The following is a 22,603-nucleotide window of genomic DNA, read 5'->3' as shown; positions in this document are numbered from 1 at the left end:
GTTTTGTTTGTTTGAATGAGAAAAGAGCTTGCCCAAGGCTGAGAAACAAAAGCAATATATAAATAAATAAAAATGAAGGACTTACTATACACCAGTAATAATGCATTTTATTTGCACACTTTTGAGGCATGCGAAACCCAGCAGGAAAGAAAATGAAATACAGAGCAGAGAAGTGTTTGGCTATTTAGTATTTGACTTAAAATGCCTTTCCCCTAAGGTTTTGAAATCTTTTTTTTTTTTTTTTTTTTTTTTTGTAAAGGCACACCGTGTTAGGTTATTACTGCCTAATGGCCATGTTTAATTTGAGGAGTTTTTAAAAAATGGTTATCATTATTAGCTCAAAAACACTTGGAGCATCCTAGCTGGGAGCTATGTTTTGAACCAGGTGTCCCAATCGTGAAAATCAGTAGTGGAATCACTTCAAGGCCAAAGTATGGATAGCCCACCCATGGCTTTGTGCATAGTACTGGTTGGAAGGGTTGAGTGTCACTTTGGGGCTGCCCTCCTCTTTGTTTTGCTCCCAAACTTCCTCCTCGTAGATCTGGGAGTCTTGTTCTGACATGCACAGGTTTGAGTGTCTTGCCACGGGCTATGCTCCCACCCCCCCTCCTTCTCCCCTCCCTCCAACTCCATCTCCATCTCTTGGCGTTGGTCCCTTTGTCTTTCTCATCTACTCCCTCTTGCCTTAGTCCTCCTCGCTGCCTGTGTTTCTGTCTGTCGACTGTCTGCGTGTTCTCCCGCCTTTGTCTGTTTGTCGTTTGCATGCCTCTTTCGTGCTCGGTGCGTTGCATTGGGCTACTCTGTCATGATGTAAAATGACAACTAAAAAAAAAAAAAAGCAGCTTCCCCCTCTCTCTCTCCCCTGTGTTCCAGACTGGAATTAATACCTAGGCCTCATAGCTCAGGAACAGGGAGTTGTGTTGTGGCATGTTGTCAATCATCAAGTCATTCCACTACAAACACATCCTCGGCGACACCGATGACTAACAGGCTGATTTACTGTTGTTTTCATACAGCTATTGCATGGCGGTAGTGGCATCACTACAATCCACACTCACCGGTCTTCATGAATGAAAGTTTAGAGGCCACAACCTTCCGTTCACAAGGTTGATCAGTGTGTGTTTGAATGGGCATCAATGTGTGTGTGTGCGTGCGTGCGTGCGTGCGTGTGCGCAGTATATGTGTGTTTGCATGCGAGAGCGAGAGTGAGACAGACAAGGGAGGGAGAGAAATCTGATCCAGAGCTTGCACTTATGACTCAGGCCCATTCACCCAGGCTGAGGTCTGCACACACACACACGCACACTCTGAGACTAATGGATATTGATCCAGGAGATGGAGACTGATTGAGGCCTCTGAGTAAAGGTTTCCTCCAGGCCTGAAGGTGCCAAGTCAGAGGCAGAGCGGAGGCTAAAGCCTAATACTGTCCAAGGCAGACGTCTTTTAGTCATCTGTGTTTGTGAGATGGAGGTGAACAGAATTGGTGCATCACCAAACAATACAGGTCAATAAATAGAGGAGGTTTGGTTGCTTGTCACTTCATTCTGCTCTTAGATTTGGAAAACTTTTCAAATACACTGGATCGTTGATATGCTGTAAATGCTTCTGTGACTTAGTTTGAGAAGGAAGTACAAGCTGTCCCTTCAGATGTGTCACACACACCTGCAGTTATAAAAGCAAAAATGAGCATAATTCAGCGGCAAAGAGGCTTCAGAGAATAGAAATCAGCCAGGGACGGACAACTTGTAAGATCCTCAAACTGGGTAATTGTGGGAAGTGTCATGGACGCTCAGGCTTCATGCGGTTAGCAGCAGAAGGGGCTTTGTGATAGGCAGTCACTGTTCTCACCCCCCCCTCCAGCCACCCCCCCCCCCCGCCGCACGCTTTTCTCACTCGCACACACAAGCACTTTCTCTGATTTGCCATTCTCACTGACCCCGTCTCTTCTCTCCCTTCCCATCTCGTCTTCTCCCTGTCTTTGTACTATTAAGGTCGCTGTGACCTACATTCAGCCTCACTCCCCTACAGTGAGTGAGCGCTCAGGTACACACACACACACACACACACCTGTAATACTAAGTAACTATTGTTGTGGAAAGAGAAAGAGAAGCATACTAAAATGGATACTGGCTAAAAGCAAAGATGACGGTTTTGACTTTTTAGCCGTATATGTTCAGTCAAGGGCAAATTGATGGCCTGGTTAAAGGACTTTTAGTAGGGCCTGTAAATTAAACTAAAGCATGGAGATAAACAACACTCTCTTCATTACAACTCTTGTTGCTATTGTGCATTTAAAATGTGATGTTTTGGTTCCAAGGACATTCAGCTGTTAAAATGAGAGAGAAATGCAACAGAGAGCATATAGTAACAAGATCAGCAGGAACTGGCGATAGTAAAGTACCGGCGAGGCAAATGAAAGCATGCGTCACAAAAATGTGAATAAGAAGTCAAGGTTGGAAATTTGCGCATATTTTTTTTGAACGCACTGAAGAAGAGAAAAAGTTCAAATGGCTTGCGACAGGAGTAGAAATATTCCAAATCAGACATAACTGACAGCTATCTGACGACCCAGTTGGAGCCTAACTGCATTACCATCGTGTCCTGATTAACACTGTATCTGTCATGCACCAGCAGCTCTGCAATATTTATAAAATAGCCATTTAGCCCCCTACCAAGCCAGAGACAGGCAGGAGAGATGAGAAAACTAGGAGGCAATGCTAAAAAATTTCATTCGGTTTGTCAACTGTTAAATTTAGTGTAAGTAAATTATTTAAATTGTTGACTTCTTAGTTCCCCATGAGCAGTCTTGTAAACATGTAATCATTCCTATGCCTACTAACAGGTGCAGGTGCATCAAATATTAAAGGCGGGTTACAGCTCGATCCCTCTCAGTCTGCTGTAAGGTCAGTTTTGCTGGGAGGATTGGGATTTTCTCTTGTATTAGTCATCTTATGTTGAGGGCCTGAGCAGAACAGCCAAATGGTCAGTAAACAGTTTGTATTCAAACAGAGGGAGGTGCCCTCCTCTCTGTTCAGTGGGAAGAATGACACGGCAGACCAGGATTAGCAAATTTAACCCACGGTATGCTTGATTCAAAATGCATTTTCAAGCTGGAATGCAAGAAGAAACATTCACGTGGGAGTGAGATTCTCAAAGATGCACAGTGTACAAAGAGCTGTGATGCAGAGAGTGCTTGAAATTGCTACTCAAGTAGAAATACTGTGACTTTGCTGATATTTAGAGTAAGTACCACTGTATGATTTGACAAAAGTAAAAGTAAAAAGTAGCCCATATAAATTGTGCTTAAGAGTTATTGAATTATTTTTCATAAACAGTCATTTAAATATTGTGAGATCTTCTCCATGCAAGTCTAAAAGGCTGAAAGTTCAAAGTAGATTCTTTGAATTAGAAATTTGGAAATATCCAAATAGTACAAGAAAGTACAGCCAGATTTCTCATCCCTGCTGACTGACTGTTCACTATGAAAGGCTCCACCATTTGTTACTGTATGATGGTCCAGTTTCTGATGCTTATAGAGTGCCTACAGCATCTTAACTCTGTAATGGATAGAATTTAAATTGTAGCCAGTGAGTACAAAATGTTCTTAACTAACAGTAAAAATACTGAGTTTCAAAAGTACAAGTACACAAAGAAACTGCTCGGTGACATGAGTAGGTAGTTACTTCCACCCCTGACATCACTTGACTTATAGCTTCTCGGTACATTAAGGAAACTTTCCAATCTCTTAACATTCACAGCACAGATAGGGCTAACAGCTGCTAAAACATACAGTAGCACTGTAATACAGTGACTTGTGACTTGTTGTTAGGGTATGAGCGAAGCTGCTTTAGTCTGAAACAACATATGTGATTAAGTCCTCGATAGCATAGTGCAGTTTGAAAGTCTGACAACCTGGAAATGAAGATTGTTACAGGGAGTCACAGGCTCTGTGTAAGGGATTCTTTAGGTAAATGTCAACGGCATGATTTTTCTTTGGGTGCATGATAATGGCCAGTTTACAGAGGAATCCAAAATGCAGTGGTGGGCTCAGGCCCATTGGGAAAGTTGGTGGTGGTGCGGCAAAGCTTAGAGTTTAGACAAGCGGGGCTGCAAGGATTCTGGTGCAAATGTCAGACCAGCTGGGAAAATCTAGGCAGGGAAAGTGTGTAAGACAATCAGTCTTCCTCCAACAACTACTATCAAGATGCCTTTGAGCAAGACATATGACCCCCAGTTGCCGAGTGAACACCAGCACAGTATGCCGGTTGTACTAGAGATCTCTGAAGTCCATGATGGAGGGTCCACCCCAAAAGAGCTTATCTCGCAACTCCAACAAGTTTTAGAGCCAGGCTTGGCTCTCAGACAGAATGAGGAGAGTTGACTCTTGCTATCAGTCAGTTCCACCTTTTCAACCAAAGCTATTTTTGTCTGTGTCCATGAAATGGCTAATTGGTTATGAGGCAAACCACTTGACCTGTCATTCAGCTGCTCCAACGTGATTGCAGGGCTCGCCCCTTGACTTTGAATGTGCTCAGTTGCTGATAAATTACTGGTAAATGATGATTGCTCTTGCAGCATTATTCAGATTTCTTAATTTGCACGCAGCTCTTCCCTTGCAAAAGAGCTACCACAATTTGGTCATACACAGCAGGCCCTAGTTGTAGTTACGTACAGTTTAATTTATAGACACAGATGAATCAGTTGTACCACAGTTTGCTCAATAAGTGCATACATTCTCTTTTAACTTTCTTTACACAAATACAGACGAAAGAAATGTCTGTAAAGCTGATGCCAGAATGGTACAAAACATCAGGTTGCTTAAGGACACGGTTTGCTGGCGAACTGTGTATCATATCACCAGCATGGGAAGAGTGGTCATCTGGGTGAGGTTTACTTTGGCAGTGAGGAATGAACGGTTCCAGTGCAAAAGCTCAGATTAGCCTGCTTAGCTTTGCTCTGTGTTGGATGAAGAGGAAGAGCGTGCTGTCCAACTACTTTTATGAGGTGACTAAAGAGGCATATTCATCACGATGGCAGAAGGAGGGAATAACAGATGGCTCCCTGACTGAACCACGCTAACCTTTAGTGGTTGGAACCAATCAGATGGAAGTTCAGATAGAGGTTAAAAAATTAAAAGCCAGAATGGACGTCACAAACAGACTGTGTTGTGAACAAAGACCAGGAAGGAGTCAACTGACGACAAAGCTACCTTGTGCAATGTAAATGAACGGTGTTTCCACTGGCACATGCGCTGTTACTGACGCAAACAGACAGATTATTGATGCAAATTGAAGATTTGGGCGTGACCGTTGTAACAGACAAAAGCTGGAGTGGGGCTATCCTCACAGTTTGGTTTCTACTGAGTAAGTGCTGGTAAAAACAAAGCCCACAGATTGGGTAACTGTAATTTTTCAGAACAGAGTGATTTACGGCAACAAAAGCCACAGAGTAACATGGATGGCATCACAATATTGTTTTTCACCCAAAACATGCATGATGTCAGTGTGAACTTCGAGAGTACCAGCAGCAACACAACCCTAAACCAGAAAAAAAAGAAGCAGAATGCCTTTCAGGGGGAACAGCGTTCATTTCCCTGATAATCAGTCAGTTGCCTGTAAACAAGTTTTGTCTGCCTCTGGATGTGCCGTACATGGCAATGTGAAGAGCGGCCTGTAACGGCTTACCAATGAGGTAGAACAGGCTTTAGGGAGCGTTTTGAAAAGGATGATGAAAAACGTAGAAAGTTGACCTTCTCTGCCTAGCTATCCTGCTTTGAAGTTTGTTAGAGAATTGCCATACATGTACATATTAGTAGTAGCACATGGCTCCATAAAATAGAGAGGATTTATGGTCTCATGTATACACAGTAATGTATAAACTGTATTTTGATTCCAGAGTCTTGTTACCTTATATTGAACATGTTGGTGTTCTCCCGGCAGAGGGTGTGGACTGTTTGGAAAAGCAGACAGGCTTTAATTTACTTACTTAAACAGCTTTATAGTGTGTTTGGGAGCAGAGTGATGCAGCAGCAGGACAACAAGTCCCTGTTGCTGTGAGTGTGTGTGTGTGTGTGTGTGTGTGTGTGTGTGTGTGTGTGTGTGTGTGTGTGTGTGTTGGATGATGGTTGTTGGATGTGTTGGCTCTAACAGCATTAGTCATGTTAGAGGTGAGAGTTCATTGGATTACACACACTGACCCAATCTAATCTGGTGTTTACTCTCTGGGATTACTGTGTGTTTGTGTACGTGCACAGGAGGCATAGAGAACACAAATAAATTGGGAGATGAAATGGTGGGCAGTGTATGTAGGTGGGGGATGCTGATTGGGCAGTGTACTCACACACAAACACACACACACAAACACACAAACAGGCTTCAGCAGACGAGGACGCAGTCGTTGCCCTAACCAGAGAGAAGTGAGGTTTTTTTACCACCACATGAGGATAAAATAGAATACAGACAGGTTTTGTTGCTAAAGGTGGAGTTTTAGCCTGGTTTTATAGCCACCATGAAAGGCTGGGCGAGGAGTCTGTTACCATGGTAACAACAGCTGCGATGTCTGTCAGTCTGAGCTATGTTATGTCCTCACTGCTAGGCCTATGTAAACCAGGCCAGCAAAGAAAAAGCCTGTTCTGTCAGTGACTTTTTACCACTTGCACACACACACACACACACACACACACACACACACACACACACACACACACAGGTTACCACCCAGACAGACCAGATAACACAAGGGCCAGTTGATAAGAGCTAAGAGTGAGTCAGTTTCTATGGTCCTGATACTGGCCGCTGGGTCCAAGGATACATTGCATGAATATTACAGTCTGTGTTGCCAATGAACTTTACAATCATTTGCAAAAATTATTTCCTTTTAAAACAAACTTAAAATGTCTACTAAACGTGGCCAAAATGTAGTTTGTTTTTTTTTCCAGTTATCACTGCAGTACAGTATTTGGCAAAACTGAATGAAAACAAAAAAAGTAAATTTTGATCTGGGAATAACTGACCCCTTTTCATGACTGTAACATAGGCTCTGATCAAACTGTAATGCAGCTGTGCACTCAAGATCATTAGTCCTCTAGACCAGCCCTGTAGCTGGTCAGAGACCCATTTATAACAAAGTGTAAATGCAAGGTATGTCTAATCCACACAGGCTTCTCATATGGTAACACACAAATATGGAACGTCATCAGTGTATGTGTGAATCTGCAGTTTGTGCGAGGGGAAAGAGAAATCCAAATACAGTAGATATACTGGTGACACATTTTAATGTCAAGTGCACGTCATCTAGCCAAGTCAGATTTAGGTACAGGCCAGATATGAGACACGTGTGCCTTTGACTGACATGAATAATGGCCAGTACTGTTTTGCCCTTTTGCTTCAACATTAACGCTTACTTACTAAGTAACACGGTTATAAAGTATAACCCAGTGAGGTAAAATATATGCCATGATCCTATTTGGATCAGACTAAGTTTTGGTGTGCGTTGCTATTATTATCTGAGACAAATTCCTAACTAGTGAGCTGTTTTGAACACATTTGTCAGCCAGGGAATTGAACTATTAAGACATACGTCTGATCCATAAATGAAGGAGTTTTCATTTGTTTGAATCCCCCTTCAGGAACAACTAAAACCTGCACGCACACACACGCACACATATACATGCAAACCTCTCGCCTCTGTGTGTTTATAAAAAGGAGGTTGTCCCACTTTCCCTCTCGTCTGCCGTGCTCTCGTTCAGTAATTTCTCCGGCGTGATAGCTAATTGGTGTGAGCTCGGGGAAAATTTGCAGCCCCGCCACCATCTCTTTAAAAACAAGCTGGAACAAGAGAGAGAAAAGAGTCGAGGGGGCAAAAAGAAAAATGGAGAGAAGATGGAGAAGAAGGAGAAGACAGGAGGTAGGTTGGAGGGAGGGAGAGGGGGAAGCCGGTTGTGAGTGGGCGTGAATTCACGTGCGCTGATAACCATTTTCTTCACGCATTCTTGTTAAAGGAGCATAAACAATCAGCCTTGGAGTGACTGAATGATTTTATTGTCCTGTTAGAAGGAAAAGAAGGAAGTCCATTCAGTGCAGGTGGGAGTAATAGGTGAGAAAGACTAGGCAAAAGCAAAAACAGAGAGAGAGACCTTGGGAAGATAGTGAAGAGGGGTGTCTAGATGGACTGGCAGGCTGTGTTGACAGAGTTCCTACGGGATCATAAAAGTGGTCAAAAGAGGATTTGAAATGGCTCACAATTGATTAGGATCGGTATGAAAGATTTGCCAGAATGGCCTCTGCTCCTATTTTGAGCAAAGAAAGAGAGACTAAGAGACTGGGAGAGAGAGAGGGAACCAAACTAGGACAAGTCCTGAAAGACTATTGTACTCTTTTTTTTTTTTTTTTTTTTTTTTTTTTTTTGGGTCTCCAGTGCATTCAAAACTGCTATCTCACTATTGCCCTCCCCATCGCTCTCGCATTCTCCTGCTGTCCCTGTCTTGTTCTCCGACTACATTTCAGCCCCTCTTTCTTTTGCTAAGGGCCAGTAAGCCAGAGAAATCGATCAGCTCAGGACCACCGGGGTTCTTAAAGGGATCCCAGGGGTTCCCAAGCAAAATAAGGAATAGTGTAAAGTCTTCAATCCCAGTCCCACAGGACCTCGATCCTTGCTGGTGGTCAGGGTCTGTTTTATACCTGGGTCGAAGGGGAACGCAATGTACTACCTGGCAGAATGGAAAACCTAGAGTGCTTCTGATCTCTGGGAGTCCAAGAACACAGTGATGAAAAGCTTGCATTAAAGAAGTAACTAAAATAAAGATTAAAAAGGCACAAATCTCATGGATTATCACTTCAATTTCAGTATTACTTCATTTTAAGTCAGCGGCACCAGAGTAATTTTCTTCTGAGAGTGTGTCCCTACGGTGAAGTCTTATCAAATGGGAAGTCAAGGCCTAATCTGTATCTGTTAGGACTGAACCACAAATCAAAATATTTCAGGCATTGGTGCTTGTATGGCCAAATGCAATACACAAACTACAGGAGCAGTTTTACCTTTTTTGATGAAGGTAAAATGTGTGACAGAGTCATAAACAAGACGGCGCTGAGTGGAGAGCAGACCTCTGCCAGGGTGGCTGCTGGATGTTATGATCCTGATTGTGTTAAGTCCCGCCCCTTTTAGGCAATACAGCTGTCACAGGACATGCCCCTTTTGGCCAATTGGCATTAAAAGTCGGTCAGTGTGGCCTTGACCCATGTCCATTTGCCCCACTGTGTTTTGTGATGCTATCTTGGAAATGTTTGGAAAGTAGGGCCCTGTCTGTGCCATACCTTCTTGGGCCAATCTCAGGTCTCTTCCCATGGCCACACCCTAGTTTTGTAATGCCCTCAACTGGGTACTGGTCCCTCAGAACGGAGCTATAGGTGGTAGTGGTTGAAATCTTTACCCAGTAGCCATAGCCAAAGTTCTACACTGATGAGTAGAGGGGAAATGAGTCTGGGAAAAGAAAAATCAGACAAAGCAGCAGCGTAACACTACATTACCAGGCTGCTGGACTTCTATAGACGACTTTATCTAACACAAAACAACACAGGACAGTGTTCCTATAACAATTCACTGCCCTGCGCTGACATCAGAGGAGGCGAAATTGCACAAATTAAATTCAGTGCTGGACTTAAAATTTAAAAGCTCATTCTCAGGAAATGGAAATAAGCCAAAATGCTGCACCATCACACACAAATTGCCGTTTAACTGACGTTCTTTTGACATCGTAAAGAGCAATTTTTGTGAATTGCTCGTCATAAAGAACAGATGACATATTTCATTGCATCTGTGCTAAACTAAGATATCCTGACTGCTATTATAATTTTTTACATTTTTGCAATTTACGAATATTTATGGACTGCTTTCTCAGCACTTCCTCCACATTTCTTCTACTGACTATGTAGCTCTAGCACTTGACTCTTCCCTTCTATCTTAACAAGATCCGGGACACCCTATCCCTGCGTGTGAACATGCAAAACAAAGGCTTAGGGCTAAGTGTTAGGGGTAAGAACTGAATTTCGTGTGATTGGCCCCGAAAGGTTACTTCCTCAGAATCAGAATCAGAATACTTTAATGATCCCCAGGGGGAAATTACTTTTTGTTACAATAACAACTCCCACTCCAAGTGTACAAGTTAAAAGAGCAAATAGTCAAGAAAAATAAAGAAAGGAATATAAGTATAAATATAAATATATATAAAATAAAATAAAAAAATATGTACAAGTGCAAACATGGACAGGAGTTATTGCACTATAGGTTATTGCATATAGGTATGGTATTAAATATGGATTATTGCACAGAAGGAATTTGCACAAGAGTTCTTACAAAGTTTTCTGCAAATCTGGTCAGTACTTCTTGAGTTATTCTGTGTACAGTCAAACTGACAGACAGGGGTGACTACATAACACCCGGCTGGAGCTTCACCTCCTTGGTGGCGATAATGAAGTATTATAGTGATACAGAGAAGTCCTGGCCCACAAATTGCGTGCTGAGGATGCAAGAAAACTTTGCTACAGACCTCAGGAAAAATCATAACATCTTCACAGTTTTTTTTTCCAGTGAAACTGGAAACAATGATGCAAAAATCATCATTCCCACAAAAATCGTGAATCATATTGCAGTAAATCTGTCAACATAATTGCAATCTGATTTTTTTTTATTTATTGTTGAGCCTGGTATCTGTTTGTGAAGGCCTTTCTATTTAAATGTTTGCTAACCTCTACCCTACTGCACAACATACCTCCACACTCCCAACAGTCCTCAACAAAGCACTGGCAACTGGGTATCGCTCATTACATTTGTGCCTCATGTCTCATATATGAACCAGACAATAGGCATGTTTAAATGAAAGGGGGTCTTTCCTACTTGCGTGTGAGTCAAACGATGAGTGTGCCTGCCGAGAAGGGGGAGGCAGGGGCCCGTTGAAAGGGTGGTCTCGTGTTCATGCGGGCCCAGAGAGGCAGACGGAAAGAGAGTGTATCAGGACAAGAGAGAGCTGTTTGTGGAAAAGCGCCTGATTCGGGATACAGTATAGCCAGTGTTTAACAGGGCTGAGCTCCAGGTGCGTTCTCTGTATCTAAGTGTGTGTTTGTGTGCTTGTGTGTTTGTGAGAAGGGAGGTGCAGAGGAGAGTTCACAGGTTTCATGGGACCGGGCCCGTTGCATTTTTGCTTCGTCATTTCCTCAGTGGCCGTTAGATGTGTGTGTGATCTGTTTAACTTTATCCAAACAGCTTGGCTGACGTACCAGCGCTGGGCTTATCCTACTATGGTCTGTAACACAGTTGACTCTGACTGTGTGTGTGCGCGTGTGTATTTGCGTGTGTGGTTAGATTAACTCACCTCTCCAACGGTCACATTTCCAAGGAACGGAACAGAAAGCGTTAGTGCTCTCAGGTTGGGTTACAGATCCCAAACTAACCTGTGTATGTGTGTATCTGCATCTCTGCCTGCACACATACATTATGTTTTTATCCCATGCTTGTCTGTGTGTGTTTGACTTCTGGCTTGGCTACAAGTCCTATTGTTTAGATTGTGATAAGATGTGGGCAACAGCTACTGCGGTGCAACATTACAGTGTGGCTGAAGTAGACGTCTTTGGCATTGCAAAAATGCAAAGTATGTGGGTGTTTGGTCTTTCTCTTCCTTTCCCTTTTCTCCCCTCTTTCTCTTTCATCCCCTTCCCTGTTAATTTCAGAGCTGGTCTCTTGATTTTGAGTGGGAATTGTCTTCTGTGTTTGTGTATGTATATGAGCTTCTCCCCAATGTACACTGTTGTACGTTAGGCCCAGTGGCACTGGACAAAGGTGCTTGTTGTCAGCAAGTTTGCTCATTTGCAGTTTTATGTGTACTGTGCTGCAGCATGTTCACTCTGGGAAATCACCAGCAGCCAACCACGGCTAAATCTGGGCTGTCTGTAAGCTGGAGCAGCCAATGAAGCAGACAATTTGCCAGGTAACCAGGCATTACTTGAAGTCTTATCTTAAGGACCTAGTTAGCTGATAGTAAAAGTGGCATCAGGGTCATATAATTTGATCTTATTCTAATGTTTGTAGGGAAACTCCTCCCGCTCCACATTGAGGTCAGAAGTCCATTATCTGGAAACTGTCTTGCTTAAACATTGACAGTTCCCCCAGTTTCACTTCCTCCTTTTCCTTGTCGCCTACATCATTGGTTGAAAACTGCAGTGTAGGGGGAGCTGGAGGAGGCAGCCTAAAGTACTTTGAAACATCCAGTGGCGGTCACCTTTTGTTTTTGAGTTAACTTTTGATTTTTAACTTTTAACTAACTGTTGATGTAGCACTGAAACCATTGGCAGTTCAACATATGCGCGTTACATGTGAAGATAATGCATATAGTGTTTTTGTCTCAAATAGCCTCTCAAACAACACCTAAATATCAGTGACACCTCCAAAAAATTTTTTTTCTGTTTCCAGCCCCTTTAATGACACTTCAGAGTATAAGTGAGAGTTAATGAAGTATAAGTTAATCACAAATCCAATTTTGATTCAGAATCTGCGTTTTTGATATAACTGTCATCTTACAGCTACAGAATAGCAGCTTTTGTTTTTTTAATTCTTCCCATGTCAGTGTGACTTCCTACACCTGCCAGCCCATGCTTGTTCAGTAGTAATAGTTCGCAGTATTACGTCAGCAAAAGCAAATCACTGCACAGATGTTTAGCTGCATTTCAAGTTCACACAAAAAGGAGTGAAAAGGAGTAACTCAGTGAAGGTTATGTATAAGCATAGCCAGAACAGAATGGTTGCACTTTGAATTTGCATACGTACCTGGAAGGCACCAGCTGAAGGTTAAATCTGACAGGAATAAGCATGTTTATTAGTGCGCATGTTCACATCTGACCTGAAGTTAACCTCAGTGGAGCACAAAGAGCATATTGTGTGCATATTTAGAGTATTGTTTACACTCCATTTACCTAGGAAATATTAAAACCAGTTTTGTTCTCCAGACCATATCAGTAATGCGTAAAACCCCATGTTGTAATACTTAAATGACGCATGTATAGTGTTTCAATTTGCTGCAATTTTCAGTCACTTGTTTGCATGTAGTATTGATTCTGTTTGAAGTATCCAGCTGAATTGAGGTCTGTGACAATGCCCAGCTCTATATTGGGCAGAATAAACGCCAGCTCCTCTCCCCCGTCATGCAGCAGCCAGTGACGTCATAACAGGAAGAGGAAGTGCGCCCCAGCCAGAACAGAGGGAGCATGTGCCAGTGAGTCAGGCAGCCAGTCAGCTGCCCAGCCTATTTACATGTTGACAACACATGATGCTGACCGGCTCTTCCCCTCCGTCACAGCAGTAGCCTCTCACACAGATGAGCTATAGGCCGGATCAATGGGGTTATTGTGGCATGGGCTGAGAAAGCAGTGGGCCTCAGTCATGGGTTACAGGGTGACGATGGGATGACTGCTGGGTGCGCTGGTCCGGTGTGAACACAGCATGTTTGTGATCATGGAGCTTTAAAAGGCCTGAAGAGAATAGATCTGTGTTGGTTACAAGTGTCATGTGGAGCATTTTTAAACATCAAGGCCAACAGTTCTCAACTTGGGGTCTGGGGACCCCCAGGGGAATATTTTAATTTCACTTTTATTTCATTGACTAGAAGTATAGACAGTTATGGAATAACTAGGCTAAATCTTATCAGATGGGTCAAGAATAAGGTCAAGAAACAAGAAACCCTCCAGTTAGAAAAACGAAACCTTTTGGTGGAGAAAAGTGCATTCAGATGATAAGATGTGACACGCCTCTGACGCTCAGTATATTCTTATGTATGTTTGTCACTTCCATGCTGTGATATGTCAACACTAAGGCTCAAGAACATTTGAAAAAATTAACACCTCTTCCTCCCTAGTGCAGACAGAGTACAAAAATGATCCTCAGGCATGATGTTTTCACTCTAAAAACATAAACTCAGTTGGCAGGAGAGACACATCGCCGTCGTGCTGTTTTGTGCTGTAAAGCAATCCAGCTGATTTCCCCCAAGATCAGGTGGTACATGTTGTGAAGTGCAGTCTCATCTGTTTGAGCAGCTTGTACTAATTGTCTAAAAATCAGTGTGGTGATGGGTTGCTGATGTTAAATGCTACATTTTCCACTTTAACAATCTGTGCATCTGATTTTGATTTAGTCTTAGTCTTTTGACTAAAATGCATATTAGTTTTAGTCACATTTTAGTCATTTGAGCCATTGTTAGTTTTTGCCTGGTTTTAGTCAACAAAATGTGTAGAAGTTTTAATCTCATTTTAGTCAAATGAGTTTTTGTGATTTTTAAAATGAAATCAGCACAGTGACTTTTCATCAGTCACACACATGATTTTAGCTGCACTTCAGTCTGAACTCCATGTATTTGTTGATACAGTGTTAAGAGTAGGGGAACAGGACCATGCACTGAATGTTGGTTCACTGCAAATCAAGAAGTAAAACATTCTTTCTTTAGCTGTTGTGGCTATCTTTATTTAGCAGCTTCCCGTGTAACATTGCAAAATGCAAATGCATTGACTGTAATACTGACAGATGATCACAACAGCGAGGACCGTCAAACAGAATGTCTGACAGTCCACTGATAACATTTTCGTGTCGACGTCATCGAAAACCGAACATACACGTCGGCATGATCTGTTTTTAGCTCATATCATCTCGTCTTCGTCATGGCAAAAAAAGGTTGTTGGCGAACATTTTTGGTCATTGTCTTCATTGAGGAAATTAACGCTGCTCTCTGTAGTTGCCTGATGCTGTTGGTGGTGAATCAATCTAGATTTTTTTCCTGTTTCTGTGTTGGTAACATATTTTTTTTCCTTTTCTTCTCTCTCTCTCTCTCTCTCTGAACAGACGGTTCCCTCCCTAAAGAGCCAAAAGGAGATGTATCAAGTCAGATAGCAGGTAACAAACTCACACACACACACACACACACACACACGGATGCAGTGATTCACAATTCCTCACAATCCTTCAGCCAGCTTCCCATCTACATTCCCATCTGTGTGTGTGTGTGTGTACCTGTGGTAGAGGGTGTGTATATGTGTTTTATGTGTTGTAATGTGAAATGTTTATGAAGCAAGAACACTACATGCACGCACACATGCAGGGGCGCACAATTCATATTTCAGTGTTCCCAGTGACACAGACAGGTCATCATCGACCATAATCTGTCACAGACTGTCACATCTCTCCGCCTCCCCTTCTCTCCTCCTCACCCCACCATCCTCCATCTCCTTCCTCCATCACATCCCGTATACCCCACGCTGTGATTGGCTCCCTGTGTCTAGGCACCCGTCTCCGTAGAGACGCAGTGATGAGTGGAGACAAACGGTGCCACCAGCCTTCGTTCTTTTCCCTCCCTCTCGCTCCTCCAGCCTTCAGCCCTTTACCCTTTCTTTTTACTTTCAGTGTTTCTTTCCCCTCTTGTTTTTGTTGTCTCCCCTGGTAGGATTTGTCTTTCCCCCATCCCTAAATGATCTTGCTTTGTTTTGAAATCATTCTCTCCTCCCCTTTTCCCACCAGCCATGGCTGCGATCTTACAGTGTGGTGAATATGATCATTGACAGAATATAGACCAAGCCTAAAAGTGACATGCTCTAACTAGGGTTAGATCCAGGGATTAAGTCATTAACCTCCTGAGTTCAGTCTAATATGACATTTTATTCAAATACATGACTTTTACTCTGATAATTATTATTATTAACCTGTTCCAGTGGAACCAGTGTTTCAGTCACCTTTCCACTCCTCACAGAAAAACACTCTGGGCCAAGCACCGAGTTATTGTAATGTTCTGGAACTTTTTTGGTACCAAAACTGTCAAATTGAAGTATCCTGAATGCAGCCATGAATCTAGGCTGAGTTATAAAGCAGGACAGTGAGTTGGCGTGTTGTTCCTGAGCCCAGGATGATGGAGAAAAGTCATAGAATGTGAGGCTGAGAGATTACATGAGCAGTCATATGCACACACACACACACACACACACACACACACACAGCGGCTCCAGACTAACTTTTTACATAGGCTTTTTCAGTTAGGTGCAATAGCATTACATTTTGTCAGTTCCATTACACATTGGTAATTTCCGAGCACATTATGTAAACGATATCCTTAAGCCACTGGAACAGTTTTAATGTACACAGGAAAGAGATATTTTAGGAAAATGCCTCTTTAAAAAAGATAAATGATCATGAAAAAATAAAACAAAGTAATAAATAATAACTCAGATTCCATAATTTTGGCCCTATAGATGCTTATTGAATCATATCATATTATTTGTATCTGATTAACAACTATTTAAATAGGTTGCATGTCATATGTCACTGTACACTGTTGTACAAACATCTAGGAGGGGGGCTGCTCTGCTGGCCGCTCACTTTACATGACACAGGACATGTTTCTTGGAGACATTTTTAATTTTTAATTTTTCAAGTCAGAACGGCGATTCTCTGACAGTATAAGCTCTGTTCCCAGCCATGCTTTGACATGCGATAAATGTAATGCATAATGTTGGCCGTTTTATCATCTGAGCCATGGAAATTGGACAGGCTATTCTTTAAGAAAGGCATATTTTTTGGCCTTTTTGTAGGTGGTGTGCTGGTCCTTGTAGGGCCGGGTACAGGTGTGACACACTGCGGCATTTTTCTTGATGAAAAAATAATTAATAGTTGTCTTCATTTTGAATCACCGCTGCGTTTTACGGCTGTGATGTCACTTGAGGAGGAGTGCAAAGTGCAGTCTCACACACTCACACTTACTTTTTTACTTTCACACTTATATTTTTGCCCACCCGCATTTCCACAAAGATCTGCCTTACTCTTCATCTGATTGGTTCTCAATCAGTTCATCGGTTAAATTGGTTAGGCTTAGGCATGAGGGGTGAGATGGCTGGTGTCAGGGTCAGAGCCAATCAGAGACAAAGGAGGAAGCAGCAGAATGTCTTCGCAGAATGCATGCATGCTACACACACACACAAACACACACACACATGCATAGACCTACTAAATTTCACCGCGCTGGTGCGACCCGTGACAATGTTTAGCTGCACTTGACACATTTCAGATCCCAACCTGGAGCCGTGACACGACTTCATGGTTACTGTTTCACTCGTGAGGGAAGTGTTCTTCAGATTTGTGCCGATTGTAGGCTATTACTTCCTGGTTTACAGGGTTACCGGGTTGTTTGCGCGTGTGTATGTGTGGTGGTGGTGGTGGTGGGCGGGGGTTATGTGATTAGGCCGGTCCATCTGTTAGCCTGGCCTTCTCCGCCACCAGTCTGACCGGGTGGTTAGAGAGAGAGGGGAGGGAGGGGTTAGTGGTGTTATGTAATAATGTTAATGCCTTTGGACCACGACAGATGTGCTGAGACATGCTTTTAGTAAGGAGGGGGCCGGGGGGGGCGATGATATGGGGAGCTTATTCACTTCCATCACTTTGGTCCCCTCTTTTTCTGCTCTCCCCCTCTCTCTCTCTCTCTCTTTCTGAACATCCAGTACTTTTATCAAACACGCTCTGCAAGCTGAAATTCCATCTCAGCGTCACCTGCAGGGGGCATATCTGACATGCAGATTAAAATTGTTGAAAAAAGAAGAAAAGGGATTGCAGTAGGAAGAGGCGCATGTTGACAGTCGAGCAGCTTGCAAACATGGTAACAGTCGGCCGCTGAATCCCACTTCACCTAATCTGGTGGCAGGAGGAAAACATAGTGTTGTTTTGCCGTTTCACAGAGTCGCCAGCGTGGTCGGCCTGTGATACTGCATGATTGTTTTTCTTGTTTACCATGGCAGCGCATTAGTACTTTTAGATATCAAACCTAGCATCGGTAACAATACTAGGTCTGTCCCCTGTAGTTTGTCAAAGGGAGATCAGGTGGCATTGAGAGACGAGGGCAGATGAACTCTTGGCACCAGCAACAAGCCATCTTTTCTCCTGCTCTCTCTCTCCCTCTCTCTCCCTTTCTGTCTGGTCTTTTTTTCCCTTCCTCATCACCCCTCCTCCCCTCTCCTGCTGTGTTTGGGTCGCTGGGGTAACCCTGGCCTGTTTCTCGCTCGGCTAGCCTACCCTGCTATTAGAGGTCTGGACGGACGGAGAGAACAGAAAGAGGCGGAGGTAAAGGAAAGATGGTTGCCCCCTCCCCTTCTCTCTCTCTCTCTCTCTCTCTCTCTCTCTCTCTCTCTCTCCCTCTCTCTCTCCTCTCTCTCTCTGTCTCTCTCTCACTCTCTCAGGCCACAACTCAGACTGGGGGACAAAAGAGGAAAATGAGGAAGGAGATGGAGAGTCTGACTGGGCTGGAAACAAACACCCAGGCTGCGCTGCTGAATCGCTTACGCTGTCGGTTTGGTGCTTTTAGGTGATGATACTAAGATCACGCCTGATTTTCGATGCACCATGAAACCGGGGCTAGACGGATTTATCAAGCCTATATCGATCTTTTATTAAAAAAACAGATATTTTCGTGAAACCCCTTCCTGTGTAGCACGGGAGAATCTTCCTCAACCGCTTCAGGGGAGCCGGTCTGTAAGACCTGCAGTGAACCCAGAAAGAATTATAGTGTCCTGTGATGGTCCAAGTAGTGTTTCAGAAGCTTTTCCACCCTGACAAAAATAATATTTAGGAGGAAAATCTTTAACCGTGCTGTGTTTTTGGCATGAAAATAGTCCCATTTTTAGATAGCGTTAGTGGATTGGCGCAAAATATCGGTCAAGCATTGGTATCAGCCTTCAGAAACTCTTATTGGTCATACCCGACATGGAACAGTAGGCTGTAATTACATGTACTTTGTTATTAGATGGTTGCCCACTTGTGCAAGTGTGTGTGCAGTGTGTGTGTCCAGGGGCGTAGCCGGTGCCAGCTGTACCCACAGTGAGTGCATTGTTAGAGTGCCACAGCTGTGTCTGATCACAGCTGCCAATAAAAGCGGTCCCTCTTGTTTCTTCGGCGTCAAATAGGGCAACTCCGTCCAGGGGCAGCAGCCAATCGGGGCAAGAGGCGGGATGAGCGCTGCCGATCGAAAGTAAAGTAGGCTAATGGCAACGCAAAGACACAGGAGGAGGAGGGTAACACAGCGCTGCGGGCTGCAACTAAAGGAGTAGAGACAGAAAAAGACAATTATAATGGAAAGAGAAGAAGAGCGGGGAGAGGAGACAGACAAGACGAGAGGAGGGACAAAGGAGCGAGTCAGATGAGCCTTTTGGGAAGAGAGGGAGATGGAGACAAATGGAGAGAATGAAAGTGATAAACGATGTAGTGTTGTTCTCCTGGCATCTTCACTGCAACAGCCTCTCTATCTCTGACAGGGGAAAAGAGACACCTGCATCAGTCACACACACACACACACACACACACACACACACACACACACACAGACAGGCAGATAGTTGCTTTGTCACCTGTCTGGTCCTTTTCACCTCAGTGTGATTATAGCCTACATCTCACATGGTGTTGCACAACCACTAAAAGCCAGGGGGTTCATGTTTTGGCTTTGCGCGGGGCGTTGGAAAAGTCTGGAAGCATTGGAAAAATCACCCGTTCTTTTCCCAGAATGTGCTCAACACGACCACTGCCAACTTCCAGACACGTTTGCAAACGTTTCTTTGTACCTGACAAAGCATATCCAGTTCGACTGCAGTTTGTTTGGTGCGGATGGGGGCTGGTTATGCAGTTTTTAACGTTTTCCTGCAGATTGCCCAAGAGAGCGGAGTGAAGAGGGTTTTGAGTTGAGGGGATCTTGGAGCTGACATTTACACCATTTCGCAGAAGCCGTCCTTGGAACACAGCAACCCTCACCCTCGTTTCCCCTTGCAGGAACCATTCGCTCTTTTTTTCCCCCGTGGGGTTGAGTACCTGGACCCCAAAACGCTCCCTGCAGCCGACATAGCGCTCCCTGAGTTCCTGGGGGCTGGCAGGTTGGAGCATCAGCAGTAAATTTTTTAAAACATTATTCTATCAAGAGATGTTCAGCGAGTGGAGAAAAACATATGTTAGTCTTCACAGTTCTCCATGACTCTGTGTGAAAGCAGGGTTCCTCTTTTCAGCTCTTGTTTTACCAGCATCCTCAATGTCATTTTCAATCTCCGTGCGAACCTTTCCAAGTTTTCCAACATCACAGTGACACGGTGGTAAACAGTTATGAACATAATGACTGCTTTGACATCTCCTGTGTGGATTGTTTTTTGCTGTTTTCCATCTAATGCAGAATTACTAGGTGTCTCCTCCTTATTTGCATTCATTTTGCTGTGGGGGTGCAGTGGAAACACAAACACACACAGGCTTAGGGTGCTCGCTTTGCCCCTGGAGCCATCTTCCAAAAGCAAGACCCAGCAGCTTCGGTCCTGGAACTTTTTTAGTGCAAACGGGACAAGTATCGAAGATCTTCACATTTGGGCATTCAGTATTCATCACACTGATATGTAGGTCGAACCCTCTTCCAGACTTCCCAGGCATCCTGTAGCTTTGAGGAGCGTCGGGGATCAGAATGCAGGTCAGAGGTCTGAGTCATGGACGCTCTATTCCTGTCCACTCCCTCAGCCTCAGGGAATTCCTGCCATTCCCACACAGCCCTCAGTAAGGAATTCCAGAAACGCGGTGAATGTGGGAAGTCCTCAACTATGCAGAATCGGACATGCGCATTAACACACTCGCATACATGCTCACGAACACACACGGTTCTGGTTTCTCTTGGCCCATAACAGCTGGTTTGGAAGCAGTGTGTCCAAGTCAGCTGCTGGTAAGGGCCATTATGAGATTGTATGTAACCGGCACTAAATCAGATTGTGTGTGTGTGTGTGTGTGTGTGTGTGTGTGTGTGTGTGTGTGTGTGTGTGTGTGTGGTATGTGGGTAACTTTTCCCCTCCCTCTGTTGTACATCCACCCTTCCCATCTGTCTTGGTCCAGGCAACTGTTGCATTCTCTCTCTCTCTCTCTCTCTCTCTCTCTCTCTCTCTCTCTCTCTCTCTCTCTCTCTCATGCAGACACACACACAGTCACAACCCCCCCTTGGGTGTTTGGTGTGGCCCCTCCGCGGCAGACCTGTAAGGGTGTTTGTTGACTAAATTGCTTTGTAGCGCTAGCCAGTTTAATGCCCACTTGACCTCTCAGAGGCCCCGACAAGTCTCAAGCCTCAGAGGTGTGCACGGAGTGATGCTGCATTCTCACACTCTCTCACTCACACACACACACACACACACACACACATACATCCCATTAACAGTCGTGACATGGCTTTGTCACTGCAGTCTGGTTGTTTCCATGCAGCAAAAGTTGTTGGACATTTTTGGCATCTCACTCTGCTTCCCAGCTCTTAGTGTTGAGTCATATTGGTTGGTTACTGTATCTTACTGGTGCCTGTTTGGATGATTGACCCAGGAAATTCTCAGGCTGATCCACTTAACACTGCATTTGATAGGAGATACGAGTTTCCTGCTTGAAAATGCTCTTCACCTTAGCATTTTGGCTGTAAATGCTACTTTGGTTGGTTTGATTGGTGTAATTTAGATACAACCCATGAGGAAATACCTGTAGCCAAGTGCAGGGAATGAAATATTAACTATAAAGAGAAGGGCAAAATTTCATTACAGGATTCATTTTCTGGTGGTTTTCACAGTGCTATGGCAGAACACAACCACACTGGATTCCTTGAAGCTGAACATTGCATGTTTGGTTTGCTGTAAACTACTGATATATCACTCCCTAAGCAGAAATAAATCCAGCTGACAGAAAAGTTCAACCATGGCATTTGATAGCTTCAAACAAGTTCAACCGCCTCAACACTTCTCCCTCGTTGTGTTTTAAGCATGAAGTCATTCCACTAGCACACTGTAGCATTCCTGCAGTGATGTGTCTGTTTAAGAGGTAGAAGGAGCACTTGAGAAACAACAGATTAGCACCGTGCTGAGGACAGACCTGACAGCAATACAGAACACTTGCGCACCCTGGCAGGTCATATTCCAGTGTACCTTGGCGGTGTCAAGATTATTAATAACTTGTTATTCACATTTCATTCAGTGAGCCCAGTAAGTCATATTTTTCAGGAAATAAAGTCTAACCTAATGGCACTGCAACATAAGGAGATTATGATCCTTCCATCTGATTATTGAGGCTACATTTCAGACTGCCTCTCAGTTTAGTTATTATTGGCACACACACACACACACACACACACACACTGTACAGATACTCTGTGCAACAGATGAGTGACTTACGGTCATTGTAGCTCACTGACACACTTTTGGCGCTTGGCCGCATTAAACATTGATTGTTTGAAAACAAAATTCAGCACAAAATTCAATTCCAATTCAAAATGAATTCACGACAGAAATCAGTTCGATAGGCTCTTAATTTATCTGAGTGGCCCCTGCAGCTGTTTTCATTTGTGTGACAAACTTCATTCTGCCCTTTGCACAAGAGGCATGTGAATAGTTCAGATGGAGCTATTGCGTTTATTCATGCACGTTTCATACGGTTGTTGCCCTTTTCGAGCACAGGAACTATCCCTGGAACACAAAAACCATTTCAAGGAATCAGAAACCGTGTTTTCACCAGAGGAACCAGTCCCTCTTTTTGCAACAAAGGTTAAGTTCCTGGG

The 22,603-nt window shown here is 43.7% G+C and overlaps 1 protein-coding gene across 1 annotated transcript in view; it reads left to right on the top strand.

The window, feature by feature from the left end:
* LOC115367628 (triple functional domain protein) overlaps positions 1–22,603 on the top strand; it is a 91,589-nt gene that overhangs the window by 5,991 nt on the left and 62,995 nt on the right. Inside the window, exon 2 of the mRNA XM_030063468.1 lies at positions 14,875–14,925. Within this exon, the coding sequence (XP_029919328.1) occupies positions 14,875–14,925 (51 nt within the window). The remainder of the gene's footprint in view (positions 1–14,874; positions 14,926–22,603) is intronic.

Source organism: Myripristis murdjan, chromosome 11 (genome assembly GCF_902150065.1).
Source record: "Myripristis murdjan chromosome 11, fMyrMur1.1, whole genome shotgun sequence".
In the NCBI taxonomy this organism is placed as follows: Eukaryota; Metazoa; Chordata; class Actinopteri; order Holocentriformes; family Holocentridae; genus Myripristis; species Myripristis murdjan.
Note: the sequence above shows the minus strand (reverse complement) of the source record. Positions and strands in the feature narration are given on the sequence as shown.